This window comes from Lucilia sericata, unplaced genomic scaffold (assembly GCF_015586225.1).
Source record: "Lucilia sericata isolate MDLA Ls3-8-SP2 unplaced genomic scaffold, ASM1558622v1 Contig000397F_arrow, whole genome shotgun sequence".
NCBI classification, from domain to species: domain Eukaryota; kingdom Metazoa; phylum Arthropoda; class Insecta; order Diptera; family Calliphoridae; genus Lucilia; species Lucilia sericata.
In genome coordinates this window covers 173,277-199,228 of record NW_023994415.1, presented here as the reverse complement: position 1 = coordinate 199,228, position 25,952 = coordinate 173,277, and the positions used below count along the sequence as shown (strand labels likewise).

Genomic DNA, 25,952 nt, shown 5'->3' with positions numbered 1-25,952 from the left:
TTAAGTTCGTAAGTTTGTTGAACTCTATTTTCTGAAGACCCGAGATATCTTCGGAAGCCAAATCTCCAACAATTCTATCAAACAGGCTTTCGAAACGTTTCCTATTTAAAATCAGCAAAATCTGTCCATAAATAACAAAAATAAAAGCAAAAATCCAAGACAACCTCTTTAAAATTTCATCAAAAATTAAATTTTTTGCGCAAGTTTAGACAAAAATAAATAACAACAACAACATACATCTTCATGTGACAGATGTTGTTTTCGTATTTTATGAACGGAACTGACTTTAAATAGAAAAACTTCTCGAAAGCATGTCTAACAGAATTATTGAAGATTTGGATCCCGAAAATATCTGCAGTCTACAGAAAATTTCAATTCAACAGACAGACACACAGATGGACAGACATGGCTTAATCAACTCCGCTATCTATAAGGATCCAGAATATATAAACATTATTTTAAAATATGAAATAATATAATATTTTTATGGGGTGTTATTTCTAATATAGAACCCGGAGTAAATGAGAACCTATAAAAGGGGAATTTTTGGTTATCTTTCGTTCTTCAAAAGGTACTTTTTGAATTTTCTATAATATTTAACCTAGAAACACGAAATTAAGCATGTAAAGCCCGGAATGAGAACTTATAAAAGGAACATTTTTGGAACTTTTTCATTGTTCAAAAGGTTCTCTTTGAATTCTCTATAATATTGAATCTAGAAACATAAAATTAAACATGTAGAGCCCGGAGTGAGAACCTACAAAAGGGGACTTTTTGGAACTTTTTCATTCTTCAAAAGGTTTTCTTTGAATTTTCTATAATATATAACCTAGAAACACGAAATTAAGCATGTATTGGCCTGGACTAAGTGAGAACCTAAAAAAGGGGACTTTTTGGTACTTTTTCTTCAAAAGGTACTTTTCGAATTTTCTATAATATTGAACTTAGAAACATGAAATTAAGCATGTAAAGCCTGAAGTAAGTGAGAACTAATATAATGGGACTTTTTGGTTCCTTTTCGTTCTTTAAAAGGTACTTTTTGAATTTTCTATAATATGTACATAAATCCTGATGAAATGAAAATCTATAAGAGTATATTTTTTTGGTACTTTTTGTTCTTCAACTAGTACTTTTTTTATTTTTTATAATATTGAACCTATTATAAAAACGTACTTTTACGTCATTCAAATGGTACTTTTTTTGATTTTATATATTATTGAACCAAAAATCATACACATGGAATGAACATTTTTAAATTTGTTGGTCCTTTTCGTCTTTTTCTCACTTGTTAAGTCATGAATATGAAACATCAAGTAATTAATATAAAAAATCGTGCATTTAATATTAAAAGTGTTCTAATGATATCAATTTATCTAATGCATCAGATAAGTTTTTGTGATCCATTAAATAATTTTAATAAAATATACAACCAGTTTTCATTACATGTACTCTAATTGAAAGGCTCAAATGACATTTTTTCATGATAACCCTTTTTTCATGACCTTTAATATATTTTTATATTAGGACCTATTGACAGGCGAAAAAACGATTTTGTTCAAATAGCCACTAAACAAATATAAGTAATTACTTTATTTAAAAATGTAAGAAATTTACATGACAAAAAACACGTTCGTATTTCAATATTTGAATAACGTCTCATGTATTATGAATTTAATCAAAATAAAACTCAATTTATTTACTATTTGTTCAAGCCCAAAAAAAACAAACAATAATTTTCACCTAAAAAAATCTAAACTTTCAATAAAAAACGTTTGTGTGTTAAGCTATTTTTGTAAATAAAAATCTATTTTAAACACTCATAGAAAAGTGTTTTTTATTTACATTTCTTTCATATCATGCAGCATGTCACCAAACCATTAATAAACCAATATTATTCAACCAAATCCCCTACCCACCATTTAAACTCTTACACACAACCGTGCCGCTATTAAGAAATAGAAAAAAAACAAAAGAAGGTCATTCTGGTCGTCTTATGCATGTCATACAGTCGTTCGTCCATCGTTGTATATTCTTTATGCATAATTAATGTTAGAATTTTATTATTAGAAAAAGGTGCTAAAATCACACAAACGTTTATTATTTTTTATTAATTTTTTTTCTATTTCAACTTACACTTGACCTATACTTTGTAGAAACTACTATAAAATGTAAAATAGCAAGAAATACTAAAATAAAACTTATAACAACAACAACAACTAATGAGAAAATAATTGTCTTTTAGTCATTTGTTTGAAAAAAAAATATTAGATCACATGAGGAAAATATTTAATAGATAAAAAAAACTAATAAATACAATTTACAATTAAGTGGACTGAATGGCAAATGTAGGAAAATAAAAACACCATAAAATGTAACGATTAACAAATAGATCTTTATAATTACCCCGTGTGACAGCCAAAAATGACTCGACATTTGATCTAGTGCGGTTTGATGTAGTTTGATTACAAGGTTTACATGGACGGACAGACGAACGGACGGACAGACGAACGGACGGACACACGAACGGACGGACAGACGGACAGACGGACGGACAGACGGACGGACATAGCTAAATCGACTCAGAAAATGATTCTAAGCCGATTGGTATACTTTAAGGTAGGACCAATATTATTGTGGGTTACAAACATCAGCACAAACTCAATATACCCTCCCCACTAAAGTGGTGTAGGGTATAAAAATCAAATCCAGAAAAGTCCCCTTTTATAGATCAATCAGGGTGTTGCGTGTATGCATTCAAACCAAAACAAAAATGTACCAAAAATTCTTTCCTACAGATTTGCATTAATTTAGGTCTCTTAATATTTACTTTTATGTTTCAATTGTTCAATATTATAGAAAATGCAAAAAGTACCTTTTATAGACATTTTAAAAAGTATGTATCTTTAGAACAACGAAATAGTACCAAAAAAATCCCCTATTTTGTAGTTTCTCACTAAATCAGGGCTCTACATGCTTAATTTCATGTTTCTAGGTTCAATATTATAGAAAATTCAAAAAGTACATTTTGAAGAACAAAAAAGTACCAAAAAGCCCCTTTTTATAGGTTCTCACTTTCTCCGGGCTCTACATGCTCAATTTCATGATTCTAGCTACAATATTATAGAAAATTCAAAAAATAACTTTTGAAGAACGAAAACGTACCAAAAAGTCCCTTTTTGTAGGTTCTCATTAATTCCGGACTCTACATGCTTAATTTCATGATTCTAGCTTCAATATTATAGAAAAATCAAAAATGACCCATTAAAGAACTAAAAAGTACCAAAAATAGTCCAAATAACAACCATTTTTAATTTAAAATTTAAATTGTTTTCCATCCCCGCTTAATTTCCAACACACAATTTTCCATCCCTGATTTTGGCATTAACAAGACATGTAACTTGTTGAATAACATTTGCTATATTAAGCTGTATGTTAAGAGCCCTTTCAAAGGGCTTCTCGTCCTGCTCTCGTTAGGTTCACCCCATACGATCTTTGGATTTGACTCCTCCGGGAAGCCTGAAGTGGCTATTGATGCAGTGGGTACTATGGATGGCACTGCGGTGTCCTTATCAGGCCTAGGAATATCAGTCGTTTAAACTGGCACCATCCCGATTTTGGAAAGCTCCACTGTTCTGTCTTCTGGCGAGTGAGTGATTTCCTCCTCACTTTTAGGATTTGATTCCTCATTGTTACCAGTATTGTGTCCTTGTCGGAGCCAGTATGTGACATAGAGAGGACAGTGAAATTCTGGAGCACTTTCTTTGCCATTGTCAGGCTTTCACCGAAATTATATCCAAATATCTTGGAAGTGATATTATTCAGCATATCTCAAGAAAACTGATTGGAAAATTCTTAGGAACTACGTCCAGGAAACTGAGTAAACTGAGAAAAGAGTTGCTACTAGTACCTCTAGTCTGTTGGTACTATAAACTGGTGATGATCAAATGTATTCTCGGTCTATCCTTGACATAGGGTGGAAACAGAGAAACACATAATCTGGTGCACGTGGTGGCTGTGGTTTAAATCCAAATTCGCGGGAAGAGAATGTCGGTTAAAAGACTGAAGCACGGTAAACCCTATAAGTGGGGATAAGTTTGGTGTTGTTGCCGAAGTTAACAGACACCCCACAGAGGAGTTACTGTAGGACTAAGCGTTGGAAATGAGTTGGTGTTAAATGTATATGATACAGGATGAATGTAGAGGTATACGGAACTTACCCCATATACGTAGAGTGTGTGTGTCGGATGTTGTTTTCTATGAGTGTGTCGAATAAATGAGAAGTGTACTGGGTTGAATGGTGATGAATGGTTATAAAAGTGATACCATTGATGTTTCCTTCCTTGTCCAAGTATGTACAGGGTTTACTCTGTTCATACCAGATTTAATACAGTGTGTTCTCTGTAAGTAAGAACAAAATCCTCGGCTTATTTAATGAATTCGTGTTTCGATCTCGAAAGTTAACCAACGGGACAGCAATGGTCAGAGATTAGGTAGCTCGAGTACTTGATCAAAATTGCCACCTGCTTGTAAGATACATAATGGGGCGGTGGTGAATCGTCTAGTCAGCTCAGCCAGCGGTTGAAAAAGTACTACCGTGAAATAAGGCTGACACGGCAGGTGTTTGAGATAATTCCGCATACACGTGTAAGAGTACTCCTCAAAGGACTAGGACTGGTCCAAAATTAATCCAAATATATGGAAAAAAACATACTCCATTTGACATTGTGATGTCCTAGGTAATGACCACGTAATCCATCTATGCATTACATCGGAGTAATCCCAAAACTACTGTCTTGCTAAAATTATGGGAGTACATGATCCGCAACATGGTCCCATGTACTTTAGGCTATGGACCATGTTGTTTTAAAAAAGAAATAAACATGATCCATGCCTGCATTACATAGGACTACGAAACGGATCATGTACTCCAATAATACTTACGGGGGAGTAATTTTTGGACCTGTTTTTTTTTAACAAAAATAAACATGACATAAACATGACATATAAACATGTCCTAAGTAAGAACCACGTAATCCATTCATGCATTACATCGGAATAATCCCAAAACTACTCCCTTGCTAAAATTATGTGAGTACATGATCCGCAATATAGTCCCATGTAATGCAGGCTATGGACGATGTTGTTTTCATAGGACTACGAAACGGATCATGTACTCCAACAATGTTTACAGGGGAGTAGTTTTTAGATAACCTAAATGGATCATGTACCCCAATAATTTTTACAGGGTTTTTGCTCATATCTCCGTTATTTTTGGACCGATTTTGCTTTGTAGTTTTTGGTCCCGAAGATATATGGGGTCTTCAGAAAATTGATTTTAAGAAACACAGACGGACACAGCTTAATCGACTCCGCTATCTATAAAACTAGAAATATCCATACATAAATATATACAGAGGGAAAAAGAAATATACATGCCTGGTATCAAATTGACACTAAACTGTTTATAATTTTTCAATAACATCCGTTGTCAAAGTATATACATACATACGTACGACAACACTATGTAATGTTGACAACATTGCAACAATTCGTTGTCGAAATCTAAATTTTTTACACATCCGTTGTCTAAATGTTAACAAACGTGGTAAGTTCACTATTGACAAACAATCCGCTGCCAATAGTGAGCTTACCACGTTTGTTAAAATTTAGATTTCGTCAACGAATTGTTGCAATGTTGACAACGTTGCGACATAGTGTTGTCGTACGTATGTATATACTTTGACAACGGATGTTATTAAAAGATTATAAATTCTTTGGTGTCAATTTGGTACCAGGTGGGTATATTTCTTTTTCTTTTTATAAGGTCGGAAAATTATATTATAGAAATTACAAACGGAAAATACTAGAAGAAGGAAAATAAGGACTTCTTGTAGTTGAACATATTTGTAAATTAAATAAGAATTAAATAAGTGTTTCGAAAATGTTTTCTTTCATCAATATATATTTATAATTTTCAATACCAAATCTCTAGTTAAAATTTATTCAGAAATTCACTTTTGCATGCTCATAGAACACCCCATATACATTACATACATTTACATTTATATGTTATATCTTATACTTCAAAGCAAATGTTGTCCTTAACGAATGCATTCCTTTAAATGTTTTGTTAACATAGTTCTATATAGCAAAGTACTATTTCAAACACTTTCATGTCATTTAAGCAGCTTTTCTATTAGACTATTAGAAAACAAATCTACTTTTATATAAGACCTATTGCTTAGCTAAACTTAGAATGTTTTTAGTATTTATACAATATTTTAAATAATTTACAAAAAACAATTAAAAAAATTGTACTGGTAAAAGAAAATTTAAATAAATAAGAAACTTTGCTTAACCAAACCCTTTTGGAAGCTAAATCCTTTTTTTTAAATTTAATACTCTGTTCTATTCCCTTATTTAAAAGAGTTGTTGTTCTATCTTTTGATTTATTATTGTTTTTTTTTACAACAAAAACTGCGCTTTTTATAAGTATTGTTAGAAATTTGCTGGCATCTTTTAATTGTTGAATACAGAAATAACAAATAAATAAAAAAAAACAAAACACCAACTACTAAGACATTTTATTTTTTTTTTGCAAATTAATGTCAAATAAAAATCTTTAATTAATTGAAATTTTTAGGCCACAAAAGTCAAGGATAATTTTGCCGATCAAACTTTTCGTTATCCGGTCATGTTGCTCGGCAAAAATAAGGATCTTACCATAGCGGCAACAGGGAATTCTAGAAAAAGATTTTCCAAATATGATAAAGTAAATATTTTAACAACAAAAAAAACCAAAAAAAATTAATAATGTTTTTTTTTAATTTATATTTATAAGATTAAAAAAACAACACATTTTTTATGTTTTTCTAAATAGCAATAACATTTTATACTAAAACATCACCTTTTAATATACAAAATTAAATGTGTTTTTAATAAATTTATTTATTTATATTTATTTCTTTAATTATTACTGAAATATTGAATGTTGTTATTATTAAATAAATGTTTTATTTATTAAAAAATTTACTATATTACTTATTTATATATAATCCTATTGCATTTTTGTTGAAAATAATTCAAGTTGTATATAATATTAGGGCTACTCTCAGGCTACGCCATATGTCATAAATTGTTTGTTGTATAATAAAAACTATAAGTGCCAAATTACACAGGCCAACAAATTTTTAACCCAGCGGCCAAAGAGTCTTTATCTTAGGAATCAAGCTACGCTCAAATATGGTATTTTTTCCAAAATTTACTGCATGTTATCTTAAAACCCTGTTGTGATAAAGAAATTCTAATGTCGTATTCAGATTCAGCGCACCTTTGTTCTTTATAAAAGTTACTTTCAAATTTGGTCTCAGTTATCAATTTAAATATCAGTGGTTACATATTGTTTACAATGATGGATTTCGGCACCCAATATGTCAGATAATTTTGAATCCAATAATCTTCGACTGCTTGTAACTAGTCCGCAGTTCTTTATTAACAATAAGCAAATACCATTGACTTTTTAAAATCGGTCCAAAATCCATAAAGCTCATAAATAACTGGTAATAAATACACCGTTCACACGAAGCAATTATTCGTCATTCACGCTCTCATTCCTCATAAAACCCCCAATTACGCACTGTATTACATGATTCGTAATACAAAATTTCACCTGCGAATTTTTCTTTTATCTTGGACCTGAACTCAGGGGATGGCCCCTACTCATGCAGTGCATTGTGCTGGAACTAGAAAAATAGTTTGTGGGAGGGAGGATACAGGGAGTAGTATTCGTAGACATTTAATTTAAACCTTTTCACATCGAAAGTGGCAAAAAATACTTCTGCAGGAATTTTGTTCCACATACGAACTTTACGGCTGAAGAATGAATTTTCTCTGTAATGTGTTGTGCGGTCCATTGGCCAATCGACCACAAATGGGTGTGTTCTTGATGAGAGTCGTGTGTTGAGTAAACAAGTTCCCTAATTTCAGAGGAACACATTCCATTATAGTATCGAACAATGAAATACACCCCACGTTTGCGACGGTGCTCCAGTGAATCAATAGATTTAGATACCCTAGCCTTCACCGAATAGTATGTACCTTCGCCCTCTCCTGTACGCGATCGAGTCCAAAATAGACTTCGAAGCACCATACATAAGAGTTGTATGTATTCCATTTTCGGTCGGATATTTGTCATAATCAGCTGTTTGTTTTCAACGCTTATCCTATAAGACCCCCTTTTTGAAAATACACTTATAGTGCATGGATCGATATACTCTAACTGATTCTCCAGAATTTTGTTGCTAATCAATATTATTATTAAAAAAACCAGCATAAACCTGGTTAATAATTGGGATTATGGATCGACCTCTATATATTTTAAAAGAGAGATTAATGTCATAAATAAACTCTTTTTTGTCGAATTGTATTATAATACTAAAATGTTAGCTAGGGTTAATTATGAACCGAGCCAAATAGAATTTTGAAGAAGACTTTTTGATCCTATAAAACTGGATTATGTCGAATTTTATCCCTATGCATGCTTTTGTAAGGAAGTTATTTCTGAAATGCGCCTAATATAAGGACTTGCATCCAATATGAACCGATTTTTATATCGTTTTCTTACAGGGATTTAGGTTTCTATATAACTTGCCCACATCGAATTTCATTGTTAAGCCAGTTAAAAGATTTAAAGTAATTTTCTAAAGGAGATCTTCTAAGGGGAGTCAAGGGGAGATACATAAAATTAACTACATAGTGCCAAACTTCAGTTCACTTGCTATACCACTTTTCTGGGGGCTACTTATATCGCGGCTATACGCAAATGTAGAACGATATTGTCCACTTGCAATACCAAACAAACCTTATCTATAGGGAATACAGCCCACTACTAGATCCTACCGTGTAGTCCCTATCGTACTTTCAACAGACAGACATTCGGACGGACATGGCTCTATCGCCTTAGAACTTTATAAGGGCCCAGAAGTATATTACTTGTGGATATATGAACGATATTGTGTTACAATGTGTTACAAACGGAATGAAAAAATCACACTTCTTTTTAGGTCCACTTTCTGTTTAACCGATATACATTGTGCAATCGTTCAAAAGAATTACTGGCGTTCAAAATATAACTGAGTCTTTTTTAAAATTAAAAATCAGAATCAGTTTGTTTAATATGAACCTAAATACTTTCACTAAATTTTGTGTGTATCGGTCCATATTTAAAGTCCAAATCGATTTTAAAATTAATGGTTGATAGATAACGTCTGATGAGTAAAACAAAAAAAGATAAATCCAATGAATCTTTAGAAGCTTTTTGTAAACTGTATCAAATATCTCAACATACAATTTATGACATTTACTTATGATCCTGAGATTTGTCCTTTAATCAAAATGTGAATGCAATCTATTTCAATATAAATTAATACTTAATTCTTATTTTTTATCATTATTATAGTACATTAATGAAACTCATTTACCTCTGATACCGGATGAAGCCATACAGTCTTTATCGGAAAGTGATATGCTCAAGGTAGAAAAACGTATGGAAAGAAGACGAAAACTTTTATCGGAGAAATGTACGGAATTGGGTCTAGATGTAGTTGGTAAGTTAAAGTTAGGCAAATGAACAAAATTTTAAAAATTACTTTAACGAGTTCAATTCGAAACTAAATTAAAATCGGACAGAACCCTGTTTATTCTATTACTTAAGTATTTGTCACTTATTATATGACTATATCACATAAGTGAGAAAACAAATGATCTTCGATATGCTGCCCTACATATAGGATATTAAGTTGGAGCTTATTATGATATTAATATCGACTCTACAGGGTCCAATTCTAAACTTTTATGGAATTCCATTTCATATGCATTTTACATTATGTTTTCTAAATATGACTATTTCCGAAAGTGTATCCACAGTTAAATAATTCCTTTTTTATAGCGAAACACAATTACTACTGCATACGTAATTAACCCTAAATCAAAAGAATAATAATCTCTAATTAATTTACATGCATATTAAAATATGTATCTACAACATATACCGGCGGATAGAGAAACAGATAAAAAAATCACCACTACACACACACTATTGGCATTTTTTCATTGAAATTGCACTGAAAAAAATATTTGGTTATTTTTAATTTTGAAGATTAAATTGCATTACTGTAAAATGCGAATATTTATAAACAAAGTGTAAACAATGTACTTAAGAATGATAATTTCTTCACATAGAAACAACATTTCTAATTAAAATGTACAAGAAAAGTATGAAACAATATTAACTTATTTACTTTCATTGTTATGCATTCTAGAAAATTATTTAGAGTGTACGTTGTTTTTGTAAATTATGCTCTTGCTTTTGCAAGTTGTTTTTGTTTTTTTCAAGTTGTGTTTGCAATTTCTTTAACAAAGCGACATCAACCTGCTTTGTTGAATGCTGTCAAGCAACTAAATAAAATATTTGTATTTTTGATGCTCTTGTTTAGAGGTTCGTATGCGATCGTGTTGTGTACATGTAATTTGCCGAAAATCTTCGTTATCAGAACAATACTAGCGCCGACGTCTGATCTACAACTATAAGCTTCTCTAATAATGCCATTTTTATTAAAAATAAATGAACAAAAACTGTTTTTCAATAACATGAATTAAAGTAAAAAAACATAATAGAAAAAAAGACATTTAATACCCACCAATGCCAATCCTTCTTTTATGCTCTTGTCACGAACATCATAATCCGCTTTTTATAATCACAAATAAACCCCTAAAAACAAACAGACCAATATTTAAACACTCACACACCCAACAACATTTCAAACTTTAACAAGTGTATCCCCCTTTTAAAAGTAAATATTGTCCCGTTAAATCAACACCGGATGTTTTAAATAGCGGCCTACTATTTCCTATATGTATGACATACCATAACTATTTACAGCGGCAACAAGCAACCACATACATATGACCCACTTTTATTTTAACATTTTAATACTGTCAAAAGATATCTAGAGAGAAAAGGGAAATTAAAGAGAAACTCATCTGAAAATAATATTGAAATAACTTTCGTTTATTCTTTATTTATTCTTTTTGTTTTTTGCATTTATTTGCAGGCACCGATTCATGGCATAAGCCAAATCCTTGGGAATTTTTAGTCAATAAAAAACATCATATCATATGGTAAGTTTAATTAATGCATTATTTATAAATATATTAGGGTGACTTCAGAAAAAAGTACTGCTTCATGAAAACGATTATAAACTTTTCACTAGCCTATCGACTATAGACCTCTGTGTAGTCTCTCGACTGTAGACGTTTATAGAACAGCCTATAGTCTCGACCGTAAGCTGTTCTATAGTCTCGACTGTAGACTGTTCTACAGTCTCGACTATAGACTGTTCTATGGTCTCGACTATACACTGTTCTATAGTCTCGACTATAGACTTTTCAATAGTCTCGACTATAGACTGTTCTATAGTCTCGACTATAGACTGTTCTATAGTCTCGACTATAGACTGTTCTATAGTCTCGACTATAGACTGTTCTATAGTCTCGACTATAGACTGTTCTATAGTCTCGACTATAGACTGTTCTATAGTCTCGACTATAGACTGTTCTATAGTCTCGACTGTAGACTGTTCTACAGTCTCGACTATAGACTGTTCTATGGTCTCGACTATACACTGTTCTATAGTCTCGACTATAGACTTTTCAATAGTCTCGACTATAGACTGTTCTATAGTCTCGACTATAGACTGTTCTATAGTCTCGACTGTAGACTGTTCTATAGTCTCGACTATAGACTGTTCTATAGTCTCGACTATAGACTTTTCAATAGTCTCGACTATAGACTGTTCTATAGTCTCGATTATAGACTGTTCTATAGTCTCGACTGTAGACTGTTCTATAGTCGCGACTGTAGACTGTTCTATAGTCTCGACTGTAGACTGTTCTATAGTCTCGACTATAGACTGTTCTATAGTCTCGACTATAGACTGTTCTGTAGTCTCGACTATAGACCGTTCTATAGTCTCGACTAAAGACTGTTCTATAGTCTCGACTAAAGACTGTTCTATAGTCTCGACTATAGACTGTTCTATAGTCTCGACTATAGACTGTTCTATAGTCTCGACTATAGACTGTTCTATAGTCTCGACTATAGACTGTTCTATAGTCTTGACTATAGACTGTTCTATAGTCTCGACTATAGACTGTTCTATAGTCTCGACTATAGACTGTTCTATAGTCTCGACTATAGACTGTTCTATAGTTTCGACTACAGACTGTTATATAGTCTCGACTATAGACTGCTATATAGTCTCGACTATAGACTGTTATATAGTCTCGACTATAGATTGTTCTATAGTCTCGACTATAGACTGTTCAATACTCTCGACTATAGACTGTTCAATACTCTCGACTATAGACTGTTCAATAGTCTCGAATATAGACTGTTCTATAGTCTCGACTATAGACTGATCTATAGTCTCGACAATAGACTGTTCTATAGTCTCGACTGTAGACTGTTCTTTAGTTTCGACTATAGACTTTTCTATAGTTTCGACCATAAACTGTTCTATACTCTCCAATATAGATTGTTCTATAGTCTCGACTATAGACTGTTCTATAGTCTCGACTATAGACTGTTCTATAGTCTCGACTATAGACTGTTCTCTAGTCTCCACTATAGAAGTATCTACAGTCCAGACTATAGACTGTTCTATAGTCTCGACTATAGACTGTTCTATAGTCTCGACTATAGACTGTTCTATAGTCTCGATTATAGACTGTTCTATAGTCTCGACTGTAGACTGTTCTATAGTCTCGATTATAGACTGTTCTATAGTCTCGACTATAGACTGTTCTATAGTCTCGACTAGAGACTGTTATATAGTCTCGACTATAGACTGTTATATAGTCTCGACTATAGACTGTTCTATAATCCCGATTATAGACTGTTCTATAGTCTCGACTATAGACTGATCAATAGTCTCGACTATAGGCTGTTCTATAATCTCGACTATAGACAGTTATATAGTCTCGACTATACACTGTTGTATAGTCTCGACTATAGACTGTTATATAGTCTCGACTATAGACTGTTCTATAGATTCGACTATAGACTATAGATTTGACTATAGACTGTTCTATAGTCTCGACTATATACTGTTGTATAGTCTCACCTATAGACTGTTCTATAGGTGAGACTGTTCCATAGTCTCGACTATAGACTGTTCCGTAGTCTCAACTATGCGACTGTAGACTGTTCTATAGTCTCGACTATAGACTGTTCTCTAGTCTCCACTATAGAAGTATCTACAGTCCAGACTATAGACTGTTCTATAGTCTCGACTATAGACTGTTCTATAGTCTCGACTATAGACTGTTCTATAGTCTCGATTATAGACTGTTCTATAGTCTCGACTGTAGACTGTTCTATAGTCTCGATTATAGACTGTTCTATAGTCTCGACTATAGACTGTTCTATAGTCTCGACTAGAGACTGTTCTATAGTCTCGACTATAGACTGTTCTATAGTCTCGACTATAGACTGTTCTATAGTCTCGACTATAGACTGTTCTATAGTCTCGACTATAGACTGTTCTATAGTCTCGACTACAGACTGTTCTATAGTCTCGACTATAAACTGTTCTATAGTCTCGACTATAGACTGCGCTATAGTCTCGACTATAGACTGCGCTATAGTCTCGACTATAGACTGCGCTATAGTCTCGACTATAGACTGTTCTATAACCTCGACTTTAGACTCGATTATGTTCTATGGATTAAATATAGACAATTCTAATGTTAGGATCGGCTCAATTATAGACCTTTTTGTAGTCAACTATTGACAGCCTTATATAAATTGTAGTCTCGACTGTAGTTAGTTCTAAAGTCTCTTACACATACAATTTACATAATTTTCGAAAATAAATATTTTGGGGCTAGATCCTATCGGATAGCGAAAAAAAATATGAACATTGAGTAATAGCGATGTAGGTTTTGGGTCAATTATAAACTGTATTCTTCAAATTGGTTTGCAAAAGTGAGTGTGGGACCAATAATTGTTGGGTGTTACAAACAATTCACAAAAAAATTTCTGCGCCCAACGTTTCCAACAACTATTGTTTATTTTTTGTAATCCGTATAGGGATAACAATTTGTAAATAAAAATTCGACAGAGATTTTGCCCAACCCTTTATGAATCCTTCGTCATATGTAAACAACTAGTAGTACATAAAATCTTTTTTAACTTTTATTTTTTATGTCCTTACAGGTGCAATGTATTTAAAGCTGCCTCTTCATCATGGATGTTTAATTTTAATGTTTTAGCTGGCTATTCAGCGGATTTTTTGCACAAAACAAAAGAAATTTTATTACATTTAGCACGCGAACGGTATCCTCGTGTTACGTTAGAAGAGGTAAATAATAAACTATAACTGTAATATATAGAATTTAAAGGAATTAATTCATAAATATATTGATTCTATTCTTTTTCCTTTTTATCTTTACAGCTTCATACAGCTCAAAATAATTCTATAACATTTTTAATTGCACGCCATCCATTCGAAAGACTGTTAAGTGCTTATCGCGATAAATTCGTTTATGCGATACCCCATTCGTTTCACGATAAACTGGGGAGAAAAATAGTGCGTACTTATCGAAAAAAGGTGGGTTTCTTATATCGTTTTATCTGAACGTTTTTTTGTAAATTTCTTTATTTATTTCCAGAGCCAACAATTAAAACCTCCCAAATATCCAACATTTTCGGAATTTGTACGCTGGCTGTTGGATCAAATCAAACATGGCAATCATTTGGATATGCATTTTGTGGCCTCAACACAATTCTGTACGCCGTGTTTGATAAATTTCGATATAATTTTAAAATTTGAAACTCTTGAGGAGGATCAATTGTATCTCATTGAAAAGACTGGCTTAAAACGTATTATTGCTCCCGAGTGGCGAAATATGGGCAAGGGCAAGAATACGCTGGAATTGCTGCAACAGTTCTATTCGAAATTATCGAGAAATGAATTGGATGGATTGTATGATTATTATAGGTAAGTTTTTGAAAATAACTGTATCGAATATCGACTTTAGGCAGTTCTATAGTCTCGACATTATAGTCTCAACTACAACAAGTTCTATAGTCCAGACTATGTTCTCTAGTGTGGACTATAGTCTGGACTATAGACAGTTCTATAGTCTGGATTATAGACAGTTCTATAGTCTGGATTATAGACAGTTCTATAGTCTGGATTATAGACAGTTCTATAGTCTAGACTATAGACAGTTCTATAGTCTGGATTATAAACAGTTCTATAGTCTGGATTATAGACAGTTCTATAGTCTGGATTATAGACAGTTCTATAGTCTGGACTATAGACAGTTCTATAGTCTGGACTATAGTCAGTTCTATAGTCTGCACTATAGACAGTTCTATAGTCTGGACTATAGACAGTTCTATAGTCTGGACTATAGACAGTTCTATTGTCTGGACTATAGACAGTTCTATAGTCTGGACTATAGACAGTTCTATAGTCTGGACTATAGACAGTTCTATAGTCTGGACTATAGACAGTTCTATAGTCTGGACTATAGACAGTTCTATAGTCTGGACTATAGACAGTTCTATAGTCTGGACTATAGACAGTTCTATAGTCTGGACTATAGACAGTTCTATAGTCTGGACTATAGACAGTTCTATAGTCTGGACTATAGACAGTTCTATAGTCTGGACTATAGACAGTTCTATAGTCTGGACTATAGACGGATCTATAGTCTGGACTATAGACAGTTCTATAGTCTGGATTATAGACAGTTCTATCGTCTGGATTATAGACAGTTCTATAGTCTGGACTATAGACAATTCTATAGTCTGGACTCTAGGCAGTTCCATAGTCTGGACTAAGACTGGACTATAGACAGTTCTAAAGTCTGGACTATAGACAGTTCTATAGTCTGGACTATAGACAGTTCTATAGTCTGGACTATAGACAGTTGTATAGTCCAGACTATAGACAGTTCTATAGTCTGGACTATAGACAATTCTATAGTCTGGACTCTAGGCAGTTCCATAGTCTGGACTAAGACTGGACTATAGACAGTTCTATAGTTTGGACTAGAGACAGTTCTATAGTCTGGACTATAGACAGTTCTATAGTCTGGACTATAGACAGTTCTATAGTCTGGACTTTAGACAGTTGACAATTCTATAGTCTGGACTATAGACAGTTCTATAGTCTGGACTATAGACAGTTGTATAGTCTGGACTATAGACAGTTCTATAGTCTGAACTATAGACAGTTCTATAGTCTGGAAAATATAGACAGTTCTATAGTCTGGACTATAGACAGTTCTATAGTCTGGACTATAGATAGTTCTATAGTCTGTACTATAGACAGTCCTATAGTCTGGACTATAGACAGTTCTACAGTCTGGACTATAGACAGTCCTATAGTCTGGACTATAGACAGTTCTATGGTCTAGACTATAGACAATTCTATAGTCTGGATTATAGACAGTTCTGTAGTCTGGACTATAGACAGTTCTATAGTCTGTACTATAGACAGTTTTATAGTCTGGACTATAGACAGTTATATTATCTGGACTATAGACAGTCCTCTAGTCTGGACTATAGACTGTTCAATAGTTATAAATGTCGTCTTTTATAAACAATCCTTTTTAACTTTTTAAATTATTCCATTATTTCTAGATATGATTTTGAATTATTCAACTATAGTGCAACTTCGTATTTTAATATTGCGAAAGCTAAAGAACTAGATATACCCGAAGAGACAGCAGCACTATTAGGAAAGCCGCATGCATAAATTTTACTACCTGCTATACACAGCATTTACGTTAAGAAATGACACCAAAAAAAAAAGCTTCAACAAAAAAAGATAGATTTAACAAATCAACACGTCCCAGATACTTGTACATCATTACGGATAAAAGTACGATCGCTTACATACATACATAATAATTCATCCATAAAAGCACAGGTTGTTCTCTAACTTACTATTTTTGATGCAGAGTTGGAAACACAGAAAACGCTTAAGAATACAATTGTAGTTTTGAATTCATTTCCCCATGAATTTAGTGCGTTTATTGCAATTTGCAAAATGTTAAGAATAAAAAAAGTTAGAATCCATTCGAATTGAAATTCGAAGATGAAAAAAAAAGACAACTAATTTGTACAATAATTTTAATATGCGTCAATAATTGAAACATTGTAGAAAACTAGTATTAAGTAAAATTTATTATAAATATCACACGCATAGCGCTTTTTACTTTAAATTTATAATAATGAGACCCAAGACATGACACTGACGGACTGAAATGACAACAGACAAATAAACAAATTAAAATAATTTTAATTATAAAAATATAAAACAAAAATAACAAGCAAGCAACCAAAAAAAACGAAACCAAAACAATGAACTCTAATATAATTAAAATTTAATTAAATAAATTGATAAATTATTGAGCGTTTTTAAGTAAGAATTGTATTAGAATTAAAAGAAAGAAAGAATTTTGAGAGACTCACTGTTTGCTTGAATTAAACATCATTCATACAAATTTATTAAACAAAATTTTTATAATTTGTTTTCTATTTATAAACCTTTGATAAGTGTTTATTAAGAAAACTTTTAGTTTGCTCTAAGAGTTCTAGTTTTCGTTTTAAGAAATGCAAAACTTTTAAAGTAAACTAATAGTTTTTGTTCAAAAATGTTTCTACACATTATAGCTTATTCATGTAACAAATCGTGTTAGCTCCAAAGAAATCTGCTGTTTTATTTTGCATTACTTACGTAGTCACGTGTTTCTCACCCTATGGCCTTCATTTTCTTTGTAACTAATACTATATCGTGTTAATCTTCATAAATTTGATGCATTTCTAAACAAATCGCTCGCTATTTTTTCAATTGTAAATTAAAAGTTTGTTAAAGTAATTTTAAGTAGTTGCCACATTTTTTACTTTTACATTAACAAATACATACAAACATACATACTTAGTGAATTGTTCTTTATATAAAAAAAAACTTATTTTTAGTATTTATTCAAAAATTAGTTACATCCATAAAAACATAAATATTTTGTTAAGTATTGAATGAATAAAATAAAACAAAATTCTAAAATAAACGAAACGCTTAAACAACTCAAGGGAATGGGAAAAGATTTTGGTAGGTAAGTAACGATTTAAAATTTTAACCTATTTATAGAAGAAAATTTCAATAAAAGTTTTCTATAAACTTCTGCTAAAAATGTTTAAAGTATAGACTATGGGCTATTTAATGGACTCGACTATATACTGAACTATAGTATCGATTTTAAATAATTCAATAGTCTCGACTATGGATAGTTCTAAAGTCTCGACTATACACTGATCTAAAGCTTCGACTATATGCTATTCTAAAGTATGAATTTTAGACTATACAATAGTCTCGTCATAAGACTATTTTATAGTCCCGACTTAAAAATATTCCATAGCCTCGAGTTTAGACAAAACTATAAATAATTCTAGTGTCGGCTATGGACTATTCTATGAAATTGATGGTAGACTATTCTATATTCTGGACTAAAGACTTTTCTATAGTCTAGACTTTAAGACTATTCTACATTATCGACTATAAACTAGTTATTATAAATCCTCATTTAGATTATAGATTGTTTTAAAGTCTCTTCATAACACCATTCTCTAGTTTCGACTTAAATAACACCATTCCATAGCCTCGAATTTAAACAATATAAATAATTTTAGTCACGACTAAATAATTTTCCATAGACTCGACTTCAACAGAACGTTATTCGTTCGATTGTCTCGATTACAGTCAGTTAATTAATCGCTACTATAGACAGTTCTATAACTTCGATGAGTAGAAGTTATATAGGCCCCTATTCTGCATTTCAATTCGAATCGAAATTTTCTCCGTTTGGCAACTTTGGTATTCTGCATTTCGATTCGGCTCTCCGCCACATAAACAACTTACAAAAACGTAGGTACGATCGTAACGCAGAATACACACATTCGTAAAGCATTGAAACGAAATGGAATTGCTTCTTTTTTTCTTACAATTCAGTTTTTTTGGTGAAATACCTTTTTTCGGTCGTTGCGTAACTGAATGCTTAAACGTAATCGAAATATCACCTATAACAAAAATTTTAGTCTTATCTATAGCCCATTTAATGTTCTATATTTTCGATTGTACACAGTTTTGTAGTTTCGATTAAAGACCACTCTAAACTAGAGATTGTTCCAGAGTCTTTACTACTACAGATAGTTCTATGCTACAGATAGTTCTATATTCAGATAGTGCTACGCGCTGCTTCTTATGAACAGTACTTGAGGAAATTTATGATTAGCAAAAAACGGAAAAATTCCATCATCAAAATGGCTGATGCGGTGTTCGAATAGGTATTTATTTTAATTCGTTTCATGAAGTTTTAGACATGACTATAGACAGTTCTATAACATCGGCTATAAATAATTCTATATTCTCGACAACAGATAGTTCTATAGTTTCGAATAGGCATTGTTATATTATACACTATAAACATACAGTTCTATAGTCTCCACTATAGACTATAGAATTGTTTATAGTCTCGACTATAGACAGTTCTTTAGTCTCGGCTATAGATAGTTTTATAGTCTTGACTATAGACAGTTTTATTGTCTCTACTATGGGCAGTACTATAGTCTCCACTATACAGAGTTCAATATTATTGACAGCAGAAAGTTTTATAGTCTTGACTATGGACATTTCTTTAGTTTCGACTAAACGTTTCGACTATAGACATTTCTTTACTCTCGATTATAAACTTTGCTAATATCTCAACTACAGATTTTTCTATAGTCTCGACTATAGACTTTTCTGTAGTCCTGACTACAGATTTTTTTCTATAGTCTGTCTATTTTGCCGTGGTTCTATTGTCTCGTTTATAGACAATTCTATAGTCCCAACTTAAGACAGTTCTATAGTCTCGACTATAGACAGTTCTATAGTCACGACTAAAGACAGTTCATAGTCTCGACTATAGACAGTTCTGTAGTCTCGACTTCAGAAAGTTCTATAATCTCGACTATAGACAGTTCTATAGTCTCGACTATAGACATTTCTCTACGCTCGATTATAAACTTTGCTAATATCTCAACTACAGATTTTTCTATAGTCTCGACTATAGACTTTTCTGTAGTCTCGACTATAAACAGTTCTATAGTCTCGACTATAAATAGTTCTATAGTCGAGACTATAAACAGATCTATAGTCCCGATTATAGACAGTTCTATAGTCACGACTAAAGACAGTTCTATATTCTCGACTATAGACAGTTCTGTAGTATCAATTACAGACAGTTCAGTAGTCTCGACTATAGACAGTCTCAACTATAGACAGTTCTATAGTCTCAACTGTACACAGTTTTATAGTCTCGATTATAGACAGTTATATAGTCTCGACTATAGACAAATATTCTATGTTCTTTTATATTCTGTTTATACCCTACACCACTTTAGTGGGGAGGGTATATTGGGTTTGTGCTGATGTTTGTAACGCACAATAATATTGGTCCTATACCCACCTTAAAGTATACCAATCGGCTCAGAATCATTTTCTGAGTCGATTTAGCTATGTCCGTCCGTCTGTCCGTCCATGTAAACCTTGTAATCAAACTACAGGTCGCAATTTTGAAGATAATTCAATGAAATTTGGTACATGATCTTCTATTGTCCCAGGGACGAAGCCTATTGAAAATGGTTACCATCGGTCCATTATTTCACCTAGCCCCCATACAACTGAACCCCCCAAATAGGGCTTTTAAAACTTGTAATCAAACTACAGGTCGCAATTTTGGATATAATTCAATGAAATTTGGCACATGATCTTTTATGGTACCGTAGATGAAGCCTGTTGAAAATGGTTTACATCGGTTCATTATTTCACCTAGCCCCCATACAACTGAACCCGCCGAATAGGGCTTTTAAGTTCATAATTATGTTTAATATACTCATATCTCGACAAAAAGCTGCAATAACCAAGTTGTATACAAGACTTGATGACCCCCACGAATTCCATAATAATAGGTTCTCATATGACCCTAGCCCCTATAAAAACCCCCATCAAAATTTCACTTAAATGTCCACAATTTTATTCAACAATAAACGGCTTAAGTATGAATATCTAAGGCAAGGTACAATTCAACTTAAATGCTTTATTATGGCAACTAAATCACATTATATTTTTGTCAAAGGTGTAGGGTATTATATGGTCGGCCTCGCCCGACTATAATTTCTTACTTGTTTAAATTTTCGATTGACTAGACCATAGTAGAAAAAATAAAGGTATGGCCGTTCTCTCTTTTTGTAGCCATATTAAACTTCTGACGTTTGGGCGAATTATTATTTTATTGCTTAAAATCGTGCTACCATATCTACCTTAAAACCTATGTTTTTTGTTTACTTTTATATTTCTTTTTCAAATGTCTGTAAAAATATTTTTTCAAATATAAATTAAAAAATATTATAAATAAAACAAATATTCCGTGAGATTACAAAATATAAATCAAATAATACTATCTACCAAAGTCTGTTGCTTCCAAATTTGTGTGTCGGGAGATGCTGGCCAGTCTCACTGGCCAGCATTATATAGGAGTTTCAACATACCATCAAAGAAGAAAGTTGCTGACGTCTTTGTTCTAGAGAATATAATTTTGTTTAATAAATAGCGAAAATGTTCTGATCAATCTTATATAGTACTAATCTAACAGCGCTCACGATATTTGAAAGTTTTACTTCTTCAGGACCATCGTATATATTGTGTGTATGTATGTCCGGTAGGCCATTTATTAACACTGTAAAGTCTAATAATATCCCTTTTAATCCAGTGGCATACTACGTTTTACAAAAAGGAAAATATCCCTATTTTGACCTGATTTTAAAACGGAATATGCCAGTGGATTCTATTTTTGATTTTCATTGCACACAGCGACAAGATCTAGGAATACCAGTAAATCAACCAGTACCTTTTAGCAATTCAGAAGCACGTCCTGAAGTCCCTTAAACCAAATAAAGAAATTAGGTGGCGTGTCATAATGTCCATGGACGATATGACACACTAAATTAAGTCATAGTGTCCATGGACGTTGACAATTTTAAAAGTGTCACAATGTCTACGAACAAAAGGACATAAAAAAGTACATTTATCAAAAATGTGTTAATATAGCGAAGCCGGTATTCGAAATACCCTAGAATTTAAAACCCCCTTACGAGGACACTTTTTTAATCCAATCCTAAATGCAACATACACCAAATTTAGGAGCAACTCTTTTCGGGATGAGAGTGTCCCTTTCTTTAAATCTAAATAAAATTTCCAAAACTTTTCTTTTTTAAAAGTGTCATAATGTCCATGGACATTGTGTCACTGGACATTATGATACGCCACCAAGAAATTACCATTGAGTAGAAGAAATTCCAGCGAATTTATGGTTAATCACCTTCATTCTTTCTTTGTAAAGTGTTAGTTTATATAAAAATATAAAACAATAATAAAACATTTATTAAAACGTATTTATAATCGTTTATATTTGCAATTCACAACAGTTACACTTTTGTTGTAAACAAAATTACACATTTTTTAATTCTGATTTCCTAAATATAATTTCCCTTTTAAACTGTGTGGCAACGTTTTTATTTATTTGTTTACAAAAACTATATATCAAAAAATCTTATTTACGTCAAAAAATTTTTCATTAAGAGAGAACGGAGTTACCTTGTTTTCTATATACCATGGACTAGACTATTCTCAAAAGTAAACAATTTTCAATTTTCATACTTGATTATTAACAGACTATATACAGTTCTATAGTCTCGACTAAGAACAGTTGTATAGTCCCTATTAAAAGATAGTTCTACAGCCTAAACTGTACACAGTTCCAGTATTAGTATTATATTCAGTCCTATTCACGACGGCAGACAGTTCTAGTTGCAACAGAATTTCACAACCTCAACTATAGGCTATCCTTAGCCTAAGTCCTACAGTTCATTATATTAGTTAGTTAAGGTAAATACATACCTTAACTCTTCGGAATGGAAAACTCATCAGTTGATTATTTCATGTATAATCAAAATTTAGAATATCATAGTCCTTATATTTATTATATTTTTCATTTTTTTTTTCATTAATTTTATTTTATTTCTTTTTTTATTAAATTCTCATTTTAAATTTTTCTTACAATGACTCAATGTATTTTTGTTTTAACAGTAAATTTACAAAAAAAGAAAAATATATATTTATAAATTATATAAAAAAATATTTTGTTAATAAAACAAAATAAAGAGGATAAAATGAAATTAGAAATATGATTTTTTTGTTTTATTTTCTTTGTTTTTTCTATATATAAATTAAGGTAATGTATACTTTTTTTTTTAATTTTCATTTTAGCTTCTTGGTTGTTTTCTTTAATTTTTATTTTCTTATTTATCATAATTTTTATAAATTACAATTAGTATTTATAAATTAATGTTATTTTTCTTTTTCTTTTCAGTTTTTGTTAAAAAATACATAATCTATTGCTTGTTATTAGTTATTTTATGAAAACATGTTTTATGTTATTTGTTTTGTTTTTTTGTTTAAATGTTGTTTATTTTAAAATTTTACTAGAAAATTTATTAACTTTACAAATGGATTTTATTTTGTTTTGTTTTTGTTGTAATTTATTTATGTTTAGTTTATTTTATTTTAGTCATTTCTGCTATGTTTTGTTTTCTTTTAACAACGAATTGGATCTTTTCTTTTTTAAGGAAATTTAGAGTTTGGAGAAAAATGTACACTTATGTTGGATTGGTTGGTTGTGGGTTTTAATAATTTTTTGACAAACTATTCTTTATTTTGAATATTTTTTTTAAACAAATATTGTTTATTAAATATAATTTTTTTTCTTGTTTTTGTATGTTATTTTTAAAGTATGAAATTTTTTTAAATTATTTTTAACTACTATTTATTTGTTTTACTACGTTTTACGACTTTTTTTATAACTAACTTAATTTGTTGTGGTTGGTTTAACTTATAAAATCTAGCAAAATATTGTTTTACTTATTTTCAAATATGGGGTTTATATCTTTCACATTATTTATTTTTAATTCTTATTTTTTACTTAATTTTAAATTTATTTCGTTATGCTGGTTGGTTGGTTTGTTTTATTACTACATTATTTTCTTTATATTATTTTGTTTGTTTTAATAGAAAACTTGCTGAGAATGTTTTCTACATTTAATTATGTTTTTAAATATTTTAGGATTTTATTTATTTTTTTAATTTTTACAAAACTATAACAAATTATTATATAAAAATAAAATGTAGAAAATATAGAGAATTTTAACGCTAAACACACCACTTTTATTTTTATAAAAGAAGAGTAAGAAAATTATGAATTAGAAAAAAATTGAAAATTAAATTAATGTTTAGATTGAATAGGAAATTTTGATTAACTAAAAGCAGGGAAATGTACAAACTTTTTTCCGAATTAGAATAGGAAAATACAGATATTAAATCTTTCAGATGATGGCATTACCTATGGAACATATCTGATTTTTTCTAAAATAAAAACTTACAAAAATCGTAATGCAGAATGCACATACAGTCTACACTATAGGCAGCTCTATAATCTCAACAATACACAGCTCTATAGTCTCGACTATAGTCAGTTCTATAGTCTCAACTATAAACAGTTCTAAAGTCTCGATTATGAACAGCTATATAATCTCAACTATACACAGTTCTATAGTCTCGACTATGGGCGGCTCTAAAATCTGAACTATACAGAATTCTATAATCTTGACTATAAACAGTTTTACACTCTCGACTATGGACAGCTCTATAATCTCAACAACACGCAGTTCAATAGTCTAGACTATAGACAGTTCTAATCTCAACTATGGACAGCTCCATAATCCCAACTACACACAGTTCTATAGTATCGACTAAAGACAGTTCTATAGTCTCGACAATAGACAGTTCTATAGTCTCGACAATAGACAGTTCTATAGTCTCGACTATAGACAGTTCTATAGTCTCGACTATAGACAGTTCTATAGTCTCGACTATAGACAGTTCTATAATCTCGACTATAGACAGTTCTATAGTCTCGACTATAGAAAGTTCTATAGTCTCGACTATAAACAGTTCTATAGTCTCGACTATAGACAGTTCTATAGTCTCGACTATAGACAGTTCTATAGTCTCGACTATAGACAGTTCTATAGTCTCGACTATAGACAGTTCTATAGTCTCGACAATAGACAGTTCTATAGTCTCGACTATAGAATGTTCTATAGTTTGACTATAGAATGTTCTATAGTTCGACTATAGACAGTTCTATAGTCTCGACTATAGACAGTTCTATAGTCTCGACTATAGATAGTTTTATAGTCTCGACTATAGACAGTTCTATAGTCTCGACTATAGACAGTTCTATAGTCTCGACTATAGACAGTTCTATAGTCTCGACTATAGACAGTTCTATAGTCTCGACTATAGACAGTTCTATAGTCTCGACTATAGACAGTTCTATAGTCTCGACTGTAGACAGTTCTATAGTCTCGACTATAGACAGTTCTATAGTCTCGACTATAGACAGTTCTATAGTCTCGACCATAGACAGTTCTATAGTCTCGACCATAGACAGTTTAATAGTCTCGACTATAGACAGTTCTATAGTCTCGACTATAGACAGTTCTATAATCTCGACTATAGACAGTTCTATAGTTTCGACTATAGACAGTTCTATAGCCTCGACTATAGACAGTTTTATAGTCTCAACTATAGGTAGTTCTATAGTCTCGACTATAGACAGTTCTATAGTATCGACTGAAGACAGTTCTATAGTATCGATTATAGACAGTTCAATATTCTTGACTGTAGACAGTTCTATAGTCTTGACTTGAGGCAGTTCTATAG

At 31.6% G+C, this 25,952-nt stretch overlaps 1 protein-coding gene across 2 annotated transcripts in view; it reads left to right on the top strand.

Moving 5' to 3' along the window:
• Positions 1 to 18,129, top strand: part of LOC119604463 (carbohydrate sulfotransferase 11) — a 34,767-nt gene extending 16,638 nt beyond the window's left edge. Inside the window, exons 3-9 of one of the 2 annotated variants that reach the window (XM_037957098.1) lie at positions 6,644 to 6,772; positions 9,458 to 9,605; positions 11,112 to 11,178; positions 14,276 to 14,420; positions 14,514 to 14,669; positions 14,731 to 15,059; positions 16,715 to 18,129. In XM_037957098.1, coding sequence (XP_037813026.1) covers positions 6,644 to 6,772; positions 9,458 to 9,605; positions 11,112 to 11,178; positions 14,276 to 14,420; positions 14,514 to 14,669; positions 14,731 to 15,059; positions 16,715 to 16,829 — 1,089 coding nt within the window. In that variant the 3' untranslated portion in view covers positions 16,830 to 18,129. The remainder of the gene's footprint in view (positions 1 to 6,643; positions 6,773 to 9,457; positions 9,606 to 11,111; positions 11,179 to 14,275; positions 14,421 to 14,513; positions 14,670 to 14,730; positions 15,060 to 16,714) is intronic. The other variant, XM_037957099.1, reaches the window with a different exon arrangement.
• The last annotated feature ends 7,823 nt before the right edge of the window (positions 18,130 to 25,952 follow it).